General features: G+C 35.9%; 1 protein-coding gene across 11 annotated transcripts in view; it reads left to right on the top strand.

Moving 5' to 3' along the window:
• The window catches only part of AGO3 (argonaute RISC catalytic component 3), a 128,947-nt gene that overhangs the window by 66,564 nt on the left and 42,236 nt on the right, over positions 1-20,147 (top strand). For all 11 annotated transcript variants that reach the window (XM_004740797.3, XM_045064192.1, XM_045064193.1 and 8 more), the window contains one exon: positions 17,236-17,370. In XM_004740797.3, the coding sequence (XP_004740854.1) occupies positions 17,236-17,370 (135 nt within the window). The remainder of the gene's footprint in view (positions 1-17,235; positions 17,371-20,147) is intronic.

Genomic DNA, 20,147 nt, shown 5'->3' on the forward strand with positions numbered 1-20,147 from the left:
TGTCTTTAAGATTGTATTTATATATTAGAGCAGAGCACGAGAGAGAGCATAAGCAGGGGCATGGGGAGGAGGAGCTGACTCCCAACCCAGCTGGGAGCCCAATGTGAGGCTCAATCCCAGCACCCTAGGATCATGACCTGAGCCAAAGGCAGACGCTTAACTGACTGAGCCACCTAGGCACTGTGCCTAGGGTTTTTTAATTGTTTTTTAATTACTTTTTAATTGCCAATAAAATGTAGTTGCTGCTATGAAAAATAAGGAGTGAAAATATGGCACTGACCATATTAAGCAAGCCTGACTTGCTTATGTTTCCTTTTTTTTGTTTTTGTGTGATTTGATCTGTGATTGATACCAAGCATCCCTTGTGCTTAGTATATTGCACTGAACAAAATAGCCCTCGTTGAACTTGAAATCTACTGGAAAAGACTAGTATTGATCAATACAAATATTATGAAGGAGAAGTGCTGAGTACAATGGGAGCATATAACATGGATCCATTCTAGTCTCAGGATTTGAGGAACATGTTCCGAGGAAGTGACAGATTCCCTCTAGGGGAAATTGGTAGTAGAATGCAATAGTGAAGGATGCCTGGGTAGCTCAGCTGGTTAAGCAACTGCCTTCGGCTCAGGTGGTGATCCCGGAGTCCGAGGATCAAGTCCCACATCGGGCTTCCTGCTCAGCAGGGAGTTTACGTCTCCCTCTGACCTTCTCCCCTTCCATGCTCTCTCTGTGTCTCTGTTGAATAAATAAATAAAATCATTTAAAAAAAAAAAAAAAAGAATGGCAGAGTGAAGAGTACTCCTAAGTGAGAGAGCAGTTTAATTCTGATTATGTGACGTAATCTTATCTTCAAAATGATTGTTTTTTGTGGTATTTAATACTCTCCCAACTATGTAATTGGACTTAACTTTAATTTTACCAATCTAAGACTCAAAAATATTTTTTCTTTGCATTTCATCATCTCTGAAATTGGGAGATGTCTTACAGTTGATGGTTTGTCACAGTTTAATTGGCAGGTTTCTTTTTTAGGATACATGAAATACTGATTTACCTTCCCATCACTGGTGTCTTAGAGTCAATGAAATGTGGAATATATATATATATATTTTTTTTTAAAGGTTTTATTTATTTATTTGACAGAGATCACAAGTAGGCAGAGAGGCAGGCAGAGAGGCATGGAGAGGGAAGCAGGCTCCCTGCTGAGCAGAGAGCCCAATGCTTGGCTCGATCCCAGGACCCTGAGATCATGACCCGAGCCGAAGGCAGCAGCTTAACCCACTGAGCCACCCAGGCACCCCGTGGAATATATTTTTAATTTAGCCTGGATTTAAGCCAAACTCAGTTGGAACTTCCATTTTATTACATTTTTAAAACCATCACAGTGAATGTGTGGTATTTATTCGTAGTAGTTCACTTAAGATACTTTTATTTACCACTCATTATATACCAGATAGAATGCTAAGCATTTTACATTAATTATCTCATATAAACTCTACCACAGTTGTATGAGTTAAGTTTAGAGAGAAAAAAATCTCTATAAACTTTCTCTCTCTAAATTGACTTTCTCTTTCTAAAGGTCAAGGTAGTTTGACCTTTAGAGGTCAAGACCTTTAAAGGTCAAAGTAGTTTGACCTAAAGGTAGTTTTTATTTAATATTTATGTTAAATCTGTATATTTGTGAAAAGTTTAGAAATAACAGAAGTAAAAGCAATGAATTACCAAAGTAATAATTAATAAAAGTTTATTGTACACACACCAAAAACAGTTTGCAAACTGGTAGCTTTCAAGCCAAAATATGGAATGAGTCTCAGGAACATACTGTTATAAAGCAGTTTATATAGAGAGAAGCAGTAAATGTTTATTCTTTAGTGATTGGTTATAAAATTAGAATTTTCTTAAATGATAGGGATTTGTTCAGTAGTTATCTAATATCAAACTTGGGAAACAGTTCTTTTGGGGGGAGTTTTGTCTGGTTTTTTTCCAGTTTAAGTTTTGCTTATTTTCAGAGGCATGAGCAAGAAATGACCCAGGTCAAGTTAGTCTTGCAAGATAAGCTATATTAAGCTTTGTTTGTATGGCTAAACTGGTTTTGTCTGCTCAGGGAATTTTCAAGGCTGGTGTCCATTTGCTTTTGATTTTAACAATGTAGTATAACCTAGTAAACCTGTATTAGAATAAAACCGTAGCTTTATATTTAAGGCTCAAGGTCACATAGTTTACTTTTAAATGGTAGAGGTTAACTTCTGACTCCAAAGTTATGTCCTTAATATTCACAGCTCTATACTACATCCCTTAAGAAGCAAAATTCCTAGCAGACAGATCTCAAACTGGGCACATCTGAATTTGAGAAATATTATGTTATTTTTATTTACTTACTGTGCTTTTTATTAAGAATAGCCTTCTGTAAAACATTCACTGTTTTGCTCCTGGAAGAAAATGGAATATATAAATTATTGTAGAATTTAGTAATTGTAATTTATTCTGCTTCAGAGTCAAAAGTTCACCCAGAATATGCTCCCTTTGCAAGAAAACATATTTCTAGTAAATATTACAGTATTAGTGTTGCTTGCATCATATATTTGTCTTGAGTTTGGGTATAAGATCTCTAGGACTAAGAAATAATTTATATTATTCAAATTAGTCCTTACTCAAATTAGCAATAGATCAAAGCAGAACATTTCTTGAGGGTGTAATGAGAGTCTGATTTCAGGCAGCAGAACAGGAACTTTATCAACATATGGTCTAGCCAGGCAAAGTAAATATATCTGTGTTGGGCTTACCCAGACTATTCTCATATTACAAAAGCAGAATAATGGCAGCATAAATCTTGGTGACAGTCTTCATCCAATCTGTTTCTTGATTCACAGTGTTTCAGCTCATTGAGTATGCCATTCATATTTGGTACACAGCTGTCCTCTTAGAATCTCATATCACTATCCCTCTGGAGAACTTTATCTTTTTCCTTTATAGATCTTCTGTTTCCTATATCCTTTTTCTCTCTGCCCCTCCTTCCTTTTTTTATTGTTAAGAAGTTTCATGAGAAAAGGACAGACAAGACCAGAGGGTCATAGGGGAGGGGGAAAATTGAAACAAGGCAAAACCAGAGGGGGAGATAAACCATAAGAGACTTTCAATCTCAGGAAACAAACTGAGGGTTACTAGAGGGGAGAAGGGTGGGAGGGATGATGGCCCATTTAGGTATGTATCCGTTGTCTTTTTGTTTCATTTATTTTGCTTTACCTTCTAGAAATTTCCTCAGCTTCATCTTTTAACCCTTTACTCACTTTTTTCATTTCTGCTATTATGTTCTTTTCTAGCTGCTGTTTTTTATTTCCTGAATGATGATGTACCGTAATCTTGTTTCACAGTGCAGTATTCTCTCTTAGTTCACTGAGAATTATTTATTTTGGACTTTTCTTTTTTCTACACATGTTTATGCTTCTCCCAGACTCCTTTTGTTTTGATCTCTGTCTTCCATGTTGGAGGCTTTCTTCAGGTATATACTGTCCTTGATTATCTACACGTTTCATTGGGAGTCTGAAACACTGACTAGATGCTCTGAATGCATCAGTGGGGCCTGTTGACTTTGAGCTTCATCATAGGGTGATTTCACTGTGCTGTTGTTAGGGGACCTGCATTTGTATCCTCAAGTCTCTGCTTGGCTGGTCAAGTTACTCAAAGATAAGGGTCTTCTGAGCTTCTGCCTCAAGGATAACAGTCTCACTGTCTACATTCTAGAAACCAAATTGGACATTCTGGTTGGGAGAAGGTCTGCATTCAGCATTTAATGTTTATAGTCATTTTATCCCTTGTTTTTGGTACAGTCGTGTGCCCACTACTGTGCCTGCCATGCTCCCTCCAAAGAGTGTTTCCTTTATTTTTTCCAGAGAATAAACCTCCAGATTTATGCAAGGATGACAAAGGAGCAGTTGTTCAGCAATGTGGAGTTAGGGGATCCTAGGACTCCACCTGCTTCTCAAATAGCTTTCCTCTTTATTTTTTGCACCTTCCCATTCTGTCATGAGTTCAGAGGTACTTAGTGCCTCCACTTCTCATATCTTTTGAAGATTTTGTCTTTCTTTGGTTCTTATATTTCCCAACATAGCACCTCAGGATTTCATTTTCTTGGATCTGTTACGTCAGTTACAACCTGTCCACCCGCTTTTCGTCTTCTAAAATATTAATGGACTTCCTATTTTCTGTTCTCCTAAGATTATCTGTCTTTCACAAAGTTCCTCACCATGGTTATAGCAGAGTTTGGGGATTGCGGAAGGAATGAAATGAGCTGCTTGTTGGTAATCTGTTATCTTAACCCAGAATCTGTTCTTAAAGGGCAGAGGCTTTGTCTGGGTCATCTCTAAATTTCAACCCATAAGGGAGTCCATACAGTACAGTAGATACTTAATAAATGTTTACATGAATGATTAAGTCTTGTTTAACATCTATAAAACGGTTGATAGCAAGTTTGTGATGAAAGCCTAGCTTCTTGCCACATGGATCTTTGTATAGATTTGGTTAAGTGTCCTAACAATATTGTGGGTGTCTTTCTCTGGAGCAATTAATCCATGATAGAGCAGTTAGAAGCTATAATGACTTTAAGGCCTAGCACTGAAAGTTACATTCTGTCATTTTCATAATATCCTGTTAGTTACACAGATAGTTATACTTAGTGTAGGAAAGACTTACACAAAGGCGTGAATCCCACAAGCCAAAACTTACTGGGGACGTGTTGAAGGCTGGTTATCACACAAAGTTTCTATCTAAAGTTAAAGAACAAATCAGAGGCACCTGGGTGGCTCAGTCGGTTAAGCAGCTATCTTTGGCTCAGGTCATGATCCTGGAGCCTGGGATTGAGTCCAGCATCGGGCTCCCTGCTCAGCGGAGAGTCTGCTTCTCTCTCTCCCTCTGCTGCTCCTCCTGCTTATGCTCGCTCACTTGCTGTCTCTGTCAGATAAATAAATCCTTAAAAAAAAAAAATCAAATTAAGTAGAAGGTAAGAAATAATAAAGATCATCAGAGCAAAAATTAGTTAAATAGAAAATAGTACAGAAAATGCATGAAGCCCCTTGGTTCTTTTGATAAAATTAATAAAATCCTAGCAAGACTAATGAAGAAAAATAGAAAAAAAAGATTATTGGCATGAGGAATGAAAGCAAGGGTATCACTGAAGATCCTTCAGAATTGAAAGGTTAATAAGGAAATTTTATGAACTTTATACCATTAATTTGATAACTTAAACAGAACTTTATAGAAATTGATTTGGAAGAGTAATCTGAATAGCTCTTTATTAAGTTCATTATTCCTTGAAAATTCCAGTGACTTAACTGTTGGATTTTATCTAACATTCAAAGAAAAATAGTACCAATATTTCACAAATTCAGAAAATAGAGGAGGAAAGACTTTCCAACTCATTTTATGAGGCTAGTGTACCTGTGATACAGACACTTGACAAAAACAATATAATCCTCTCAATAGAAAAATAATTTGACACATTTTTAACATTCTCCTGATAAAAATTTGCAGTGAACTAGCAATAAAAGGAAACTTCAACTTGATAAAAGCATGTAGAAAAACATAATGGGCATCAATATAAAAGGTAAAAATGTTTAATGCTTTTGCTCTTAAGATAAAAAACAAGGCAAGGATACTTGGTTTTCACTGCTTGATTCAACATTGTGCTAGAGGTCCAAACTAATGCAGTAAGGCTAGAAGAATAAAGACATAATATTGTAAAGGAAGAAATAAAACTGCCCCTGTTTGCAGGAGACATAATTCCTTATGTAAAAAATCCTAATGAATCTATCCCAAAAAAACTCTACTGGAATTAATAGATGAATTTAGCAAGGACACAGGATACTAATAGCATGTACAAAAATCAGGGTAAGCAGTATAATAAGAAATAATACCAGCATTCACCACTTAGAAAAATAAAAATGCCATTTATAATAATACCAAAAACTGTAACATTTAGGAATAGATCTAAAGAAAGATGTGTAAGGCTTCTATACTGAAAGCTACAGAGCTTTCCTGAGAAAGACAAGGAAGATATAAATAAAGATAACCATGTTCTTAGACCAGAACACTCAAATTGTTAAGATGTCCATTCTTCCAAGGCACCTGGGTGGCTCAGTGGGTTAAGCCTCTGCCTTCCGCTCAGGTCATGATCTCAGGGTTCTGGGATCGAGCCCCGTGTTGGACTCTGCTCAGTGGGGAGCCTGCTTCCCCATCTCTCTCTGCCTGCCTCTCTGCCTACTTGTGATCTCCTCTCTCTGTCAAATAAATAAATAAATAAAATTTAAAAAAAAAAAATGTCCATTCTTCCATGAGGATCCTGGGTGGGTCAGTCAGTTGAGCGTCCAACTCTTGGTTTCCACTGGGGTCATGGTCTCTGGGTCCTGGGATCAAGCCCTGCCTGGGACTTTGCACTCCACTGGGAGTCTGCTTGGGAATTTCTCTCCCCCTCCCCCTTTCCCTGCTCACACACTAGTGTTTTCTCCCCCCCCCCCCCGCCGCTCTCCCTTTTTCCCTCCTTAGAACAGATGAATAAATCTTTTTTTTTTTAAGTTTCCATTCTCCCCAAATTGATCTGTAGACTCAACACAGCCCCTATGATAATTTCATCAGATTTCTTTTTAAATATGAGTTGATACTCTGAGTGTTCATAAGATTTATATGGAAATACAGAGAACCTAGAAGAGCCAAAAACATTTTGAAGAAGCACAAATGGGAAGATTTATTACTACTTGGTTTTAAAGATATGCTATAAAGCTATAGTAATCAAAACTGTGATGTTGGAGTAAAGGTAGCCATTTAAATCAGGTTACAATAATTCGATATTACTCGATATATAGTAATAACTACAGATACTTGATCTTTTTTTTCCTGAGATACTTGATCTTAGATCATCACAGGCTGAGAAGCAATTAGAATAGATATAGAAGTAGGCCCACTCATGCGGTTGCTTGATTTTTTTTTTTTAAGATTTTATTTATTTATTTGACAGAGATCACAAGTAGGCAGACAGGCAGGCAGAGAGAGAGAGGAGGAAGCAGGCTCCCTGCTGAGCAGAGAGCCCGATGCGATGCAGGGCCTGATCCCAGGACTCTGGGATCATGACCTGAGCCGAAGACAGAGGCTTTAACCGACTGAGCCACCCAGGCACCCTGGTTGATTGATATTTGACAGAGGGGACAATATAATTCATTGAAGGTAGGATAGTCTTAGTAAATGATATAAGAACAACTGGATATGGGTATAAAAATGTAAACATAACCCCTACTTGATACCATACTCAAGAATTAATTCTAGATATATCACAGGCCAAAACATAAAGCTAAAACTGGGAAATTTCTAAGAAAATAGGGAAAATATTCATGTCCTTGGAGTGAAAAGAGTTCTTGATGTACTGGAAACCCCCTTTAAGTGTTCTTCAGAAGACTTAAGCAACTACTGGGAGAAAACATTTACGAAACATATATCTAAACAAAAGATTTATGTCTAGAATATGTGAAAAACTTATACCAGACAATTTTAAAAAGTGGTCAAAGGCAGACACTTCACAAAAGGTGTATGTGAATGGCAGATAAACACTTGAGAAGATGCCAAAAATCTTTGCTCATCTGAAAAATGCAAATAACCCCGACGAGCTATCACTTCACACCCAGTACATTGGCTAAATTAAGAAGACTGGCAATACTAATGTTGGCAAAGATGTGGAACAACTGGAAATGGTAGGAGTGTAAATTGTATAACCACTTGGAAAAATAATTTGGCGTAGTCTTTTCAAATTAAACATGTCCTTGCCTTATGACCCACCAGTTTTATTCCTAGGCCTTTCCCCAAAACAAATGAAAAAAGTCATACAAAGATATGTGTATGTATTTTTGTTTGTTCATAATAACTAGAAACTGGTAACAACCCAAATATATAAAAACAAGAATGGAGAAACAAATTGTGATCTGTGCATATAATGAAATACTACCCAGCGGGGCGCCTGGGTGGCTCAGTTGTTAAGCATCTGCCTTGATCTCAGGTCATGATCCCAGGGTCCTGTGATCAAGCCCTGCATCAGGCTCCCTGTTCAGCGGGAAGCCTGCTTCTCTCTCTCCCACTCCCCCTGCTTGTGTTCCCTCTTTCACTGTGTCTTCTATAAATAGGTAAGATCTTTTAAAAAAAAAAAAAAATAGAAAAGAAGGGGCGCCTGTGTGGCTCAGTGGGTTAAAGCCTCTGCCTTCGGCTCAGATCATGATCCCGGGGTCCTGGGATTGAGCCCCACATCGGGCTTTCTGATTGGCAGGGAGTCTGCTTCCCCCTTTCCCTCTGCCTGCCTCTCTGCGTACTTGTGATCTCTGTCAAATAAATAAATAAAATCTTAAAAAAAAAAAATAGAAAAGAAATACTATCCAGCAATTAGAACTAACTACTGGAGCACCTGGTTGACAAGTCAGTTAAGCATCTGACTCTTGATCTCAGGGTAGTGAGATCAAGCCCCACATTGGGCTCCACCCTGGGCATGGAAGGTACTTTTTAAAAAGAGAACTAGAGGCACCTGGGTGGCTCAGTGGGTTAAGCTTCTGCCTTTGGCTCAGGTCATGATCTCAGGGTCCTGGGAATGAGCCCCGCATTGGGCGCTCTGCTCAGCAGGGTCCCCCCCCTCTGCCTGTCTCTCTGCCTTCTTGTGATCTGTCAAATAAATAAAATTTTTTAAAAAGAGAACTACTAATTTATATGGTAGTTTGAATCTCAGCTAATTAAAATGGGCAAAAGAAGCCAAACTCAAAATGGTATACACAGTGTAATTCCATTTATGTAAAATCCTGGATCCAGTTAATCTATTATGAAAGGAATCTGATGTATCTTTACCTGAGGCAAATGTGGAAGGAACTGACTACATAGAGGCAAGAAGGTACTTTCTGGGATGATGGGAAGGATCATTCTTGATTGTGGTAATAATAGCATAAATGTATACATTGGTCAAAATCATTTGAACTTTACACATAAAGCTCATTTTATTGTATTTAAGACTGAAAATCCTTTTTAAAAAGTAAGGTATCCCTACCTAACCCACCAGAAAGGCTAAAATTTATGCCTGGCAGTAACAGCAGTTAGAATTTAGCACAAAAATGATATATACTGCTTATGAGAGGGTCAGTTGTTAAAACTACTTTGGAAGAGTTTGGCGTTATCTAGGAAAATTAAAGATACATATCCTTCATGAGTCAGCAATTTTACTTTTAGGTGGAGCCTTTTCCACTAAAGAAATTTTTATGTGTATGTGCATCACAAAAGACCAACTATAGGAATGTTCGTAACATTCTAGTAACAAAAAGAAAGTACCAACACAGATGTCTATATGTTATAGTAGTAAATTATGTAGTTTACTTCTATCTATCTATCTAATTCTTTAGAGTGGGGGAGAGGGATAGAATCCTAAGTCGACTCCATTTACAGCACAGAGCCTGAGCTAAGGCTCAGTCTCAACAACCCTGAGATCATGACCTGAGCTGAAATCCAGAGTTGGGCACGCAACTGAGCCACCCAGGCACCCCAATAAACTTTATTTCTTTACCACAGTATTAGAGAAGTGAAAATGAAGAAACTTTACATTATAGATGAGCTAGAGACAGTCCTTAACAACAGCCTCAAAAGATTACATGCTTTGTATTTCTAGTTACATAAAGTTTAAGAACTAGGAAAACTAAAACTATTTAGGAATCTGTATTTAAGTTGTAAATTTAAAGAAGAAGTGATTACCATAAAAGCCAAGACTTTGGTTACTTTGAAGGAGAAGGGAAGTTAGGATTGAGAAGGGGTTAGGGAAGAGGTTTCTAAGATACAGGCAATATTTAGTTGTTGATCCAGTTTTGGTTTTCTAGGTATTTACTGTATAATAATTTAAGTGACACACATATGTTTTATATACTTTACTAAATATGTGGTATTTTACATTAAAAATAGAAAAAAATCTTTATCAATATCTCCTGAGTACTATATTAATAATATTTTGCTAAGTGATAATAGGAAATGCAAGGATGTTTAACATGGCATCCTAAGTGCTCACTAATTATACCATAAAAGGCATTGTGTAATGAGTAGTCTTAAGTTCTGTTCTCATACTTTCAGAGCCATAGGAGTAAGCCTATAAAATTGAGGCAGAGAACATCCATACCATGTAACCTCTCAGGAGGTAGGAGGTGTACATAAAAAAAAATTGTGATTATGTTTGTACCAGCCCCCATGTTCATTTCTGCTCTATTTTAGACTGTTCATTTGCCCTTGGTCTCATTTGGTAGTCTAGTTATTTTAAATATGGCAGATATCTGTTACTTTCTTCTTCATATCTGTTATTTTCTGCCATGTCTTTTGAAATAGTAAAACACAAATTTAAGAATTCTAATCTCTTCTTCATGGAACACTCTCCCGTAAAACCTCTTCAGGAAGTTAGTTTACATCACGAAATGACTTTGCCTGGAATTAAGACCAGTTGATCAGTGAACAAATGACATGAGTAGACAGTTCTCTGTTGAGCTGCTGTCATGTTCTGAGTACAAGTTGTTACTTTGCATTGAATCTCTACCTTAATGTTATGAGTAGTAGGTATTCTTCCAATTTTACAGATGAACAAATAGAAATTCAGAGAAATAATTAGTGTTACACCTAGAATCAAAATCTATTTTATTTTAAAGCCTGTCCTTTTTTTTTTATTATTCTAACACTGCTACCCATGAAAAGAAGAAAATTAACTTTGTTAAAAAACAAACATGCAACAAACAATAAGAAATTAAAGGATGTATTTCCAACAACAAAAATTCTATCATTTATTAATCTGTTAAAAGATACATGACAGTTAATAGAGTGTATTATAAAACCTTAATGAAATTTAAATGACCTTAATTCTGAGATCTGTGTTGATAAATCAAAAGTCTATCCCACCGGTATTCTATACATAGTCTCTTTTTATGAATTTTTTTTCCTTAGTTGTAGATTATGCATATTTAGTACTGGCAGTCTAAGTAGTAGATAATACCTCCTTTTCCACCAAAGCCCTCTCAGTAATACCTGTATTTTATTTCTCAATTTTATTTATCTGAATTCTAACACCTGCCTAATCAATTTTAATTATATGCATATACTACAAATTTACCCATTCTACTAACCGATATTTTGGTGGTTTCCCTTCTTTTTACTATTAAAAACAATCGTAAATAAGCATTCTTACTCCTCTGTCCTTTTGCAAATAGGGAATCTAGAGTGTATTTCAATATAGTGGAACTGCTGGACTAAAAATTAAGCATCATATGTTCAAATTTATTATATGTTACTCTTTGCTCTTCTAACTGATTGTATCACTTTATATCCCTTAAGAGCTTTCATTCTTCCATTGGCTTGTTGTCAGTTTGTGTTCTAGGTCTTCAAAATCTTTGCCTATTATGAATGGTGTAAAATGATAGGTCAGCATTGTTATGTGTATTTCATTAACTACACATAAGATAATTCATGAAAACTTAGACATTTTGACATTTAGATTTCTCTTTTATGAAATGCCAGCTGATGTCATTTGCCACTTTTATTGTTTTCTCTTGATTGTAGGAACTCATTACATATTCTCAAAACTATTTGTTAAAGATACAACACATGTCCTCTACCAATCTATAGCCTGGGGTTTGATTGTCTTTTGTTTTTGTTTTGCTTTGTTTGTGGGTTTCTTTCCTACAGTTTTCTTTCGTTTGTTTTCTTACAGTTTTTCATAGTTAATGTATTTTAAGAAATTCTTATACTTTCAGTTGTTTGTAATTTTTGTATCTTGTTTAAGAAATTCTTCCTTAGCTCTAACATCATAAAGATATTCTATATTTTCTTCTAAATGTTTATTTTTCTTTTCATAGTTAGTTCTCTGAATAGGAATTTATATATGGTATGAGGTAGGCATTCAAGTCTGATCTGATGCTGTGAATCTGTCCTCACTGTCTCTTGACTTCAATAGGATTATAACAAATCTTGATGATTTGTAGGTAGGACAGACCTTAGTCTTAAAAATTGTCTTGATTGGGACGCCTGGGTGGCTCAGTTGGTTAAGCAGCTGCCTTCGGCTCAGGTCATGATCCCAGTGTCCTGGGATCGAGTCCCACATCGGGCTCCTTGCTCGGCAGGGAGCCTGCTTCTCCCTCTACCTCTGCCTGCCATTCTGTCTGCCTGTGCTCGCTCTCTCTCCCTCTCTCTGACAAATAAATAAAATCTAAAAAAAAAAAAAAAAAATTGATTATTCTTGTTTTGCTGCTTTTTCATGTTAATTTTAGGATTTTCTCCTTAATTTCCAGAGGTTAAGGGGGTTTATATCCTGTCAGTATTTTGATTGAAATTGCTTTCAATTTGCAGATTAACTTGGGAATAATTTACATGAATAGGGTATATTGCTCCATTTTTAAAATCTTCTGTAATATCTTCCGTTAGTAAAGATACCTATTACTTCTTCCCCAAAAAGATACCTATTACTTCTCTAGGTCTTATACGTATTTTATTTGAATTTCATCCCAAGTCCTACTGTTTTTTTGTTTTAATTTTAACTTGTATTTTTTTGAATTACATTTTAAGCTGATTGCCAATATATACAAGAATGTAACTTATTTTCATATAGTGATCTTTTTTAAAAAAATATATTTTATTTATTTATTTGACAGACAGAAATCACAAGCAGGCAGAGGGGCAGGCAGAGAGAGAGGAGGAAGCAGGCTCCTTGCCTAGCAGAGAGCCCGACATGGGGTTTGATCCCAGACCCTGACTGAGATCATGACCTGAGCCGAAGGCAGAGGCTTTAATCCACTGAGCCACCCAGGCACCCCTCATATAGTGATCTTAAGTCTAGCAACCTTGCTGACCTCTCATTAATTCTCTGATTTGTCTTTAGATTTTATTGGGTTTTCTGTGTAGATAGTCATATTGTCAAGAATAATTTTTCCCTTCCTAGTCTTTTTACCTTTTATTTCCTAACTTGCATTACTGCACTAGCTAGAACTCCCTAATAAATGAAGTTGAATTTACCATAGTTTTGTTTTGTTTTTAAGATTTTATTTATTTGTCAGAGATAGAGCACGCACAAGCAGAGGGAGGGGTAGGCTCCCTGCTCAGCAGGGAGCCAGATGCAAGGCTCAATCCCAGGACCCCGATCATAATCTGAGCTGAAGGCAGAGGCTTTAACCCACTGAGCCAACCAGGCACCCCTTATAGATTTTTGATAGATAACTTTTCTCTTTTCCAGTCCTGATACAGTGTAAGTATTAGGTATGGCATTGAATTTTATTTAATGCTTTTTTAGTACCATCATTTATAGAAATGGTTGTATGCTTACTTCCTTTAATACATTAATGGGGTTTGTTTTGTTAATAGATTTTTTAAACTGTTAAACATTTCTTTTCAATTAAACTAGCTTATTTTTGAGAGGGCAAGAAGGAATAGTGCATAAATGTATAGGTTTATAAAATGTTAAGGATTCAGCAGAAAGAAGCTGATCTTTGCTAATTGAAATTCACTCCTAATTCAGCTGTACTCACTGATTTCAACCCATCTTTTAGAACTTTTTTTCTTTTTTTTTTTTTTAAAGATTTTATTTATTTATTTGACAGAGAAAGATCACAAGTAGACGGAGAGAGAGGCAGGCAGAGAGAGAGAGAGGGAAGCAGGCTCCCTGCTGAGCAGAGAGCCCGATGCGGGACTCCATCCCAGGACCCTGAGATCATGACCTGAGCCGAAGGCAGCGGCTTAACCCACTGAACCACCCAGGCGCCCTAGAACTTTTTTTCTTAACTAACTTTAATTTTCATCTGAAATGCCCACATTTCTATAGAGAAGATAATAAACAGTAAAATGATAAGCACAGTGGTATAAACAGTAGGGGAAAATAATTGAAGAATGTTAAAAAAGATAATGTTTGTTTAGTTGCAGTTCAGTGATGTAAGACACGTGAGTTGTGAACACTAGTATTATAGCAGTTTAGTGAAGAAAATTTACCTGAAGGATTAAAGGAAAGGCAAATAAGCATGTTACTTACCATATTTTTATTTTCCTTTACCTATATACTTCTTTTTTTTAAGATTATATTTATTTATTTGACAGAGAGAGGCAGTGAGAGAGAGAACACAGCAGGGGGAGTGGGAGAAAGAGAAAGCAGGCGTCCTGCTAAGCAGGGAGCCCAGTGTGAGGCTCGATCCCAGGACCTTGGGATCATGATCTGAGCCAAAGGCAGATGCTTAACAACTGAGCCACCCAGGCACCCCTACCTATTTACTTCTTTAAAAATTAACCCAGAAGCAGTATGTGCTTATTTGATAGGTATCCTGTCAGCTTTTTTTTAATACATGAAAATATTCTCACATTTTTAATAGAATAATATAATGTATACATTTTTCTAAAAGATGTATTTATTTGAAAGAGAGAGAGTGAGCCTGCAGTGGGGAGAGATAGAGGGAGAAAGAAGCTCAAGCAGACTCCTCTGCTGAGCATGGAACCAATGTGGGGCTTGATCTCACATCACCGGGGTCACAACCTGAGCCAAAAGCCAGAGTTGGATACTTAACTGACTGTGCCTCCCAGGTGCCCCTAATGTATACATTTTTGAAACCACTATGGATTTGAATATGATATCTAGAATGCAAATACAGTCTATGGCTCCTGGCTGGGTCAGTTGGAAGAGCATGTAGCTTTTGATCCCAGGATGTTGAGTTAGAGCCCCACTTTGGGTGTAGAGATTACTTGAATAAAACTTAAAAAATAAAAAATAGAATGCTAATATAATCTTATCAGTCTCTTTTTTTTTAATTAGTTAGAAATTTCTAAAGTTTATCTGGATAGAAGTTTAGCAATGAGTACTGTTTTCTCTTAAATCTTACCTATAGAAGTACTCAAGGATGTGTACATATACAGACACACACACAGGCAAATAAAATATATATAAGGGCATCCATTGGAAAACTTTTGCAATCTTAAGAACCAATTTAATGATCCATCATTAGGGACATGAAATACATTCATGTAATGAGTTATCCTGTAAGTGTGAAAAAAAATGATGTGGTTTCATACCATAAATTTATCTGCAAGATCTATATGAGAAAAAAATAATAAAAGCCCAGAATAGTGTTCCTAGTATTTTACCATTTGTGTTCTTTTTTATTAAGAGGAATAATGCACCAATACTGTGGAATAATATGAGGCCATTAAAAAACGTACTGACATGGAAAGATTTCTAAGATATACTGTATATTTAAAAAATAATAAAGTGAGTCATGGAACATTTATTATCTGATTTCATGTCAAAAGAAAGTTGCATGGGGGCATCTGGGTGGCTCAGTCACAGAGCATGCAACTCTTGATCTCAGGGTCATGAGTTCAAGCCTCAGGTTGGGTAGAGCGCTTAATTTAAAAAGAAAAAAAATTCATGTACATTGTTATCTTTGCCTATCAAAAAAACCAGGATATGTACATAACTACTAATAATGGTTCTTTTTTTATTATTTTTAATATTTTTAATTTATTTATTTGACACAGAGAGATCACAAGTAGGCAGAGAGAGAGGGGAAAGCAGGCTCCCTGCAGAGCAGAGAGCCCGATGTGGGCCTCGATCCCAGGACCCTGGGATCATGACCTGAGCTAAAGGCTGATGCCTAACCGACTGAGCCACCCAGGCACCCCCTAATAATGGTTATTTCTTTTTCTTTTTTTTTTTTTTTTTTTTTTAAGATTTCGTTTATTTATTTGACAGATTGAGATCACAGGTAGGCAGAGAGGCAGGCAGAGAGAGAGGAAGGGAAGCAGACTCCCTGCTGAGGAGAGAGCCTGATGCAGGGCTCCATCCAAAGACTCTGATATCATGACCTGGGCCAAAGGCAGAGGTTTTAACCTACTGAGCCACTCAGGCGCCCCAATAATGGTTATTTCTTAAAGATACGTGGAGAGGGGAAAGTTGAGTTGGGAGGAAATCTTTATTCTGTATATCTGCATTTTTTATGAGGAGACATCATTCATATAGTCTGGAGTAAAGGAAAAAGTACTATATGCTCACTATAATAATGAAGATACAAAATTAAAAAGAAAATAACATGCATAATAGCTTTACCTCCCACATTTATCCTGAGGTAACTACTGTTAAAGCCTTGATAAACATCCTCCCAGAGGTGAGGGACATTTTATGGAGGACATTTAATCCTTAAACCAAGGAGAGGGAAAGAAAGAGCACCACATTAAATGTTTATACTTAGCAGCAAAAGACTTTTTTTTTGTTTTTTTTTTTTAAGCAGAAATATAATGTGATAGTGTGTAGCTTCTTGTCTGTTTTGGTTTTGATTTTCACTGTATCCCCAATACCTTTATGGCACATAATGGCCCCCAGTTAAGTATGTGTTTAAGAAATGAGCGATAGGGATGCCTGGGTGGCAACATTGGTTGAGCAGCTGCCTTTGGCTCAGGTCATGATCCCAGTGTCCTGGGATCGAGTCCCACATCAGGCTTCTTGCTCAGTGGGGAGCCTGCCCCTCCCTCTGCCTCTGCCTGTGGACTCTATCTGCCTGAGCTCACTCTCTTGCTCTCTTTCTCTAACAAATAAATAAAATCTTAAAAAAAAAGAAAGAAAGAAAGAAAGAAATGAATGATGGTGTTCTACTAACCATTGGTGAAGCTCTTCCAGTTCTGAAGCCCAAGATTAATAAATTGTGGTGGTTGACTATTAGAGAACCAGACAGCTAGATGACATTGGGCAGATACTCTTTATTTATTACTTCCTGTAGTTCAGATTAGGACCAACAACATGTAATACCACTGTCTTCTCACATCTGTACAAGACAGGGAAAGCTTTCACTAGAATAGATTAAGCCAGGGTGGCATAGGAAGCTTTAAGAAGCAATATCTAACTTTTTCATCTTAAGGGCTCTGGCGTTTGTCCCCTTACAAGGCCTTATCTCATACCCAGAACACTTCTCTGGGTATATGTAGCAGAGAATGGTATTATTCACTTACCCATGAAGAAAGCTAGATTATAAAAACTGTAGGACTTGGCTTTTCTTGTGTCTTCCAGTCAGACAGCCATTAAATTGAAACTGCTCAATTCAGTAGTGCTTCTTTATATATATAAGTATGCATAAAGAATAATTATAATTCTATAATTAGTTAATTATCATGGAAACTGAATGCAATTTTCTGAATTTTCTTATGGAAACATTAACTCATACTATTTTTTGTTTTTCTTTTTAGTTTCTGCCACTGCCTTCTACAAAGCACAACCTGTAATTCAGTTCATGTGTGAAGTTCTTGACATTCATAATATTGATGAGCAGCCAAGACCTCTGACTGATTCTCATCGGGTAAAATTCACCAAAGAGATAAAAGGTGAAATAATTAGCATTTGGAACAACTTAACAATAAAATGCATGAATGTAACAAACTTTTATTGAAAAAATATTTTTTAAAGTCTATCCATGTAACATCATCTGTGAAAATATAGATTATAAAATGTTACATTAAATTCATTGCCATTACATCTTAGTGTTTGAATGAAAGAAGTGCCAAGTAATGAAGTTAATATTGATACCAGCTAATTTTTCATTAATACTTTCTGTTAGTAGCCAAAGGTATAAGAAGAATATCTCATGGGAAAATGTTTCTATAATACTGTTAAAAGTTACTCCAAAAACATTGTTTTATCAGAGCTGGGGTCATTGTTTTAACATATTCTAAAATAGTGACTTCCTTATTTTTCTGAAACGATTGAATATTTTATTCCTTTGAAACTTTATGGATACAGGGCTAGCCTGTTTCATGTGTTATTTTGGAGTTGGAACTTCGTTGTTTTGTGTACATTATATAGTTGTTCATTGACGTTGCCTATATTAAATAGTAGCTAAGATCTGTACAGTGGTGTTGCATCCTATGTATATTTTACTAACATAAATTCATCTCTACATAGTCTTCTAGAGAGAAAAAGAAAAATACTTTAATAGTGTTCTAAAATTTGTATTGTGTTTATTTCATCTTTATATAAATGTACATTTCTATATACACTTAAATACACATTTACCATTTCATATGTAAACCCATAAATACTGTACTTTATCAGTAATTTAAGGAATTTTTCAAGAGTAATTTTGATTGTATAAAATTCTTGTCTTGTTCAAAGTTAGAACCTGTTGCTCAAGTAAGATGTGACTCCACTGTATTTAGTTCTTTATTTAGGCATGAAGAAGAATTAGATATTCTCTAATTAGAATTAATAGTATAAATTCTGTTTATAAAAATGTCAAATCTTAAATAGTCAGAAATAGTTATTTTTTTATTTAAGATTTTAACTGTTGCAAATAATTTTCAGCTTCTGGTTTGAATGAAACATTGAAGTTTGTTCACTGAACATCTTTCAGTTCCCCGAATGAGTTAGAATAGCTCAATGCATCCTGCTTGCTCCAATAATCATTCATTCAATACCTAGGAGAGAGATAGTCATTGTTAATGAAACATTTAAAAGGAAAATCCTTCCTGCTTTGAAAATGAGCATCCATTTATCTAAAGTTACTTAAATGCCAAAATAATAAAGTGTTATATATAGTGTATTGCAACCATACCATTGTCCTTTCATAATCTGTATTAACTGCACAGTTAGCATTGTCAAGAGGTTAGTGCATTACCCACCATTAATGTGTGATCATCAAAATGCCATGGTTTCCAGTGGAGTTGCTGCTTAGTTACCACCTCTGATATCATGAAGTCACTTACATTATTTTGCGGTAACTATGCAATCAACTCATATCACCACTCTATCACAGAAAATACAAGATGTACAGAACAAGGATGCAACTGCTGCCCGAAGAGCATGGACTCGATCTTAACTTCAACTGCTCAGGGGCCCAAAGAAATGACTGAAAAAATGACTAGAAAGCATTATAAAGTTGATGTTATAGTGAAGGTAAAGCCAAGTTTATAGGTTAAATATTTGATTTATTAAAGCCAAAATTTTTTTGGTTGGATGGAGGGCTTTGGGAGGGACTGGGCAGAGAATTATCTAGTCCATTTTTTTAAATTTTTGCTAACCCCTGGGTTGGGTCAAATCCTTAGGCACCTAAGACCCTAGATTTGGGGTAGAAAATTCTGAGTTGGATCTAACTGGCCAACTGATTATTTTTTTTTCCCCTCCATTCAAAGTCCAAAAGACTTTGTTGACTTTTTGGGGGGTTTTTGTTGTTGTTTTTTAAAAGAGAGTTCTTTAACATACATCATATAACCCTACCATGGAAATTCAAGAGAATCAGAGTTATGTATTCTGTGCTATATATTTGGGCTTAATTTTTAGCCAGCATAAAGAATTTGATGATAACTGTTAAATAATGATACAAAGTGTGCTATAATGAATAGATTTCCTTAGCATTTATTTGGTTCTAGTTGAACTTTTATCTAAATATTTAACAGTAACTTCAGGGTGTTCCTTTGTACAATTATTCATCATGGTTAAACAAATATTGGGACAAGTGTATGGCAGAAGTACCATATGTTTATAAAAGAACCAATTTATTTTTGGTAAAACCTTTCTTAGTAGGCTATTAGAATCTTAAAATAACTTCTGTAATTCAGGGGAAAACTAGTAGAAAATAGCTAAGTGGTGTAGATAACAGAAAAAATTTTCTAAAACATAGTATTTCAGAACATAATATTATTTACATGCTGCTTCATGTTGTTACTTCATATTGCTTCCTTCACATTTCCTTCTTACGAGACCTTCTTTAGATAATATTTTCTAGTCTTCTTTATAATATAAAGGCATAGTATATGCTCTAATCTGAAATTTTAGTTTTATAAAGGTAATTACCAATAAAAACTACTTACCACTGATTGAGTTAGGAGTACTTCTCAAGAAAAATCCATACCAATTTGGTACAATGACACTATGTCCATTTAACATCTTAATTTGTGCTGATACATTAGAAGAAAATATTACTATGAGTGAACTTTGTGTTTGATACTGCAGTTAATAATTAGATAGGAAAATAAATAACACTGTTGCAGGATTTCTCAGCCTGGCCAGTATTGATATTTTGGGCTGGATAATTCTTTGTTGTGGTCTGGAGTGGAGGTCATCCTGTCCCATGCATTGTAGGATATTTAGCATCCCTGGATCCAAA

The sequence above is a fragment of the Mustela putorius genome, unplaced genomic scaffold (genome assembly GCF_011764305.1).
Source record: "Mustela putorius furo isolate JIRA1106 unplaced genomic scaffold, ASM1176430v1.1 tig00003853_pilon_pilon_pilon, whole genome shotgun sequence".
NCBI lineage: Eukaryota > Metazoa > Chordata > Mammalia > Carnivora > Mustelidae > Mustela > Mustela putorius.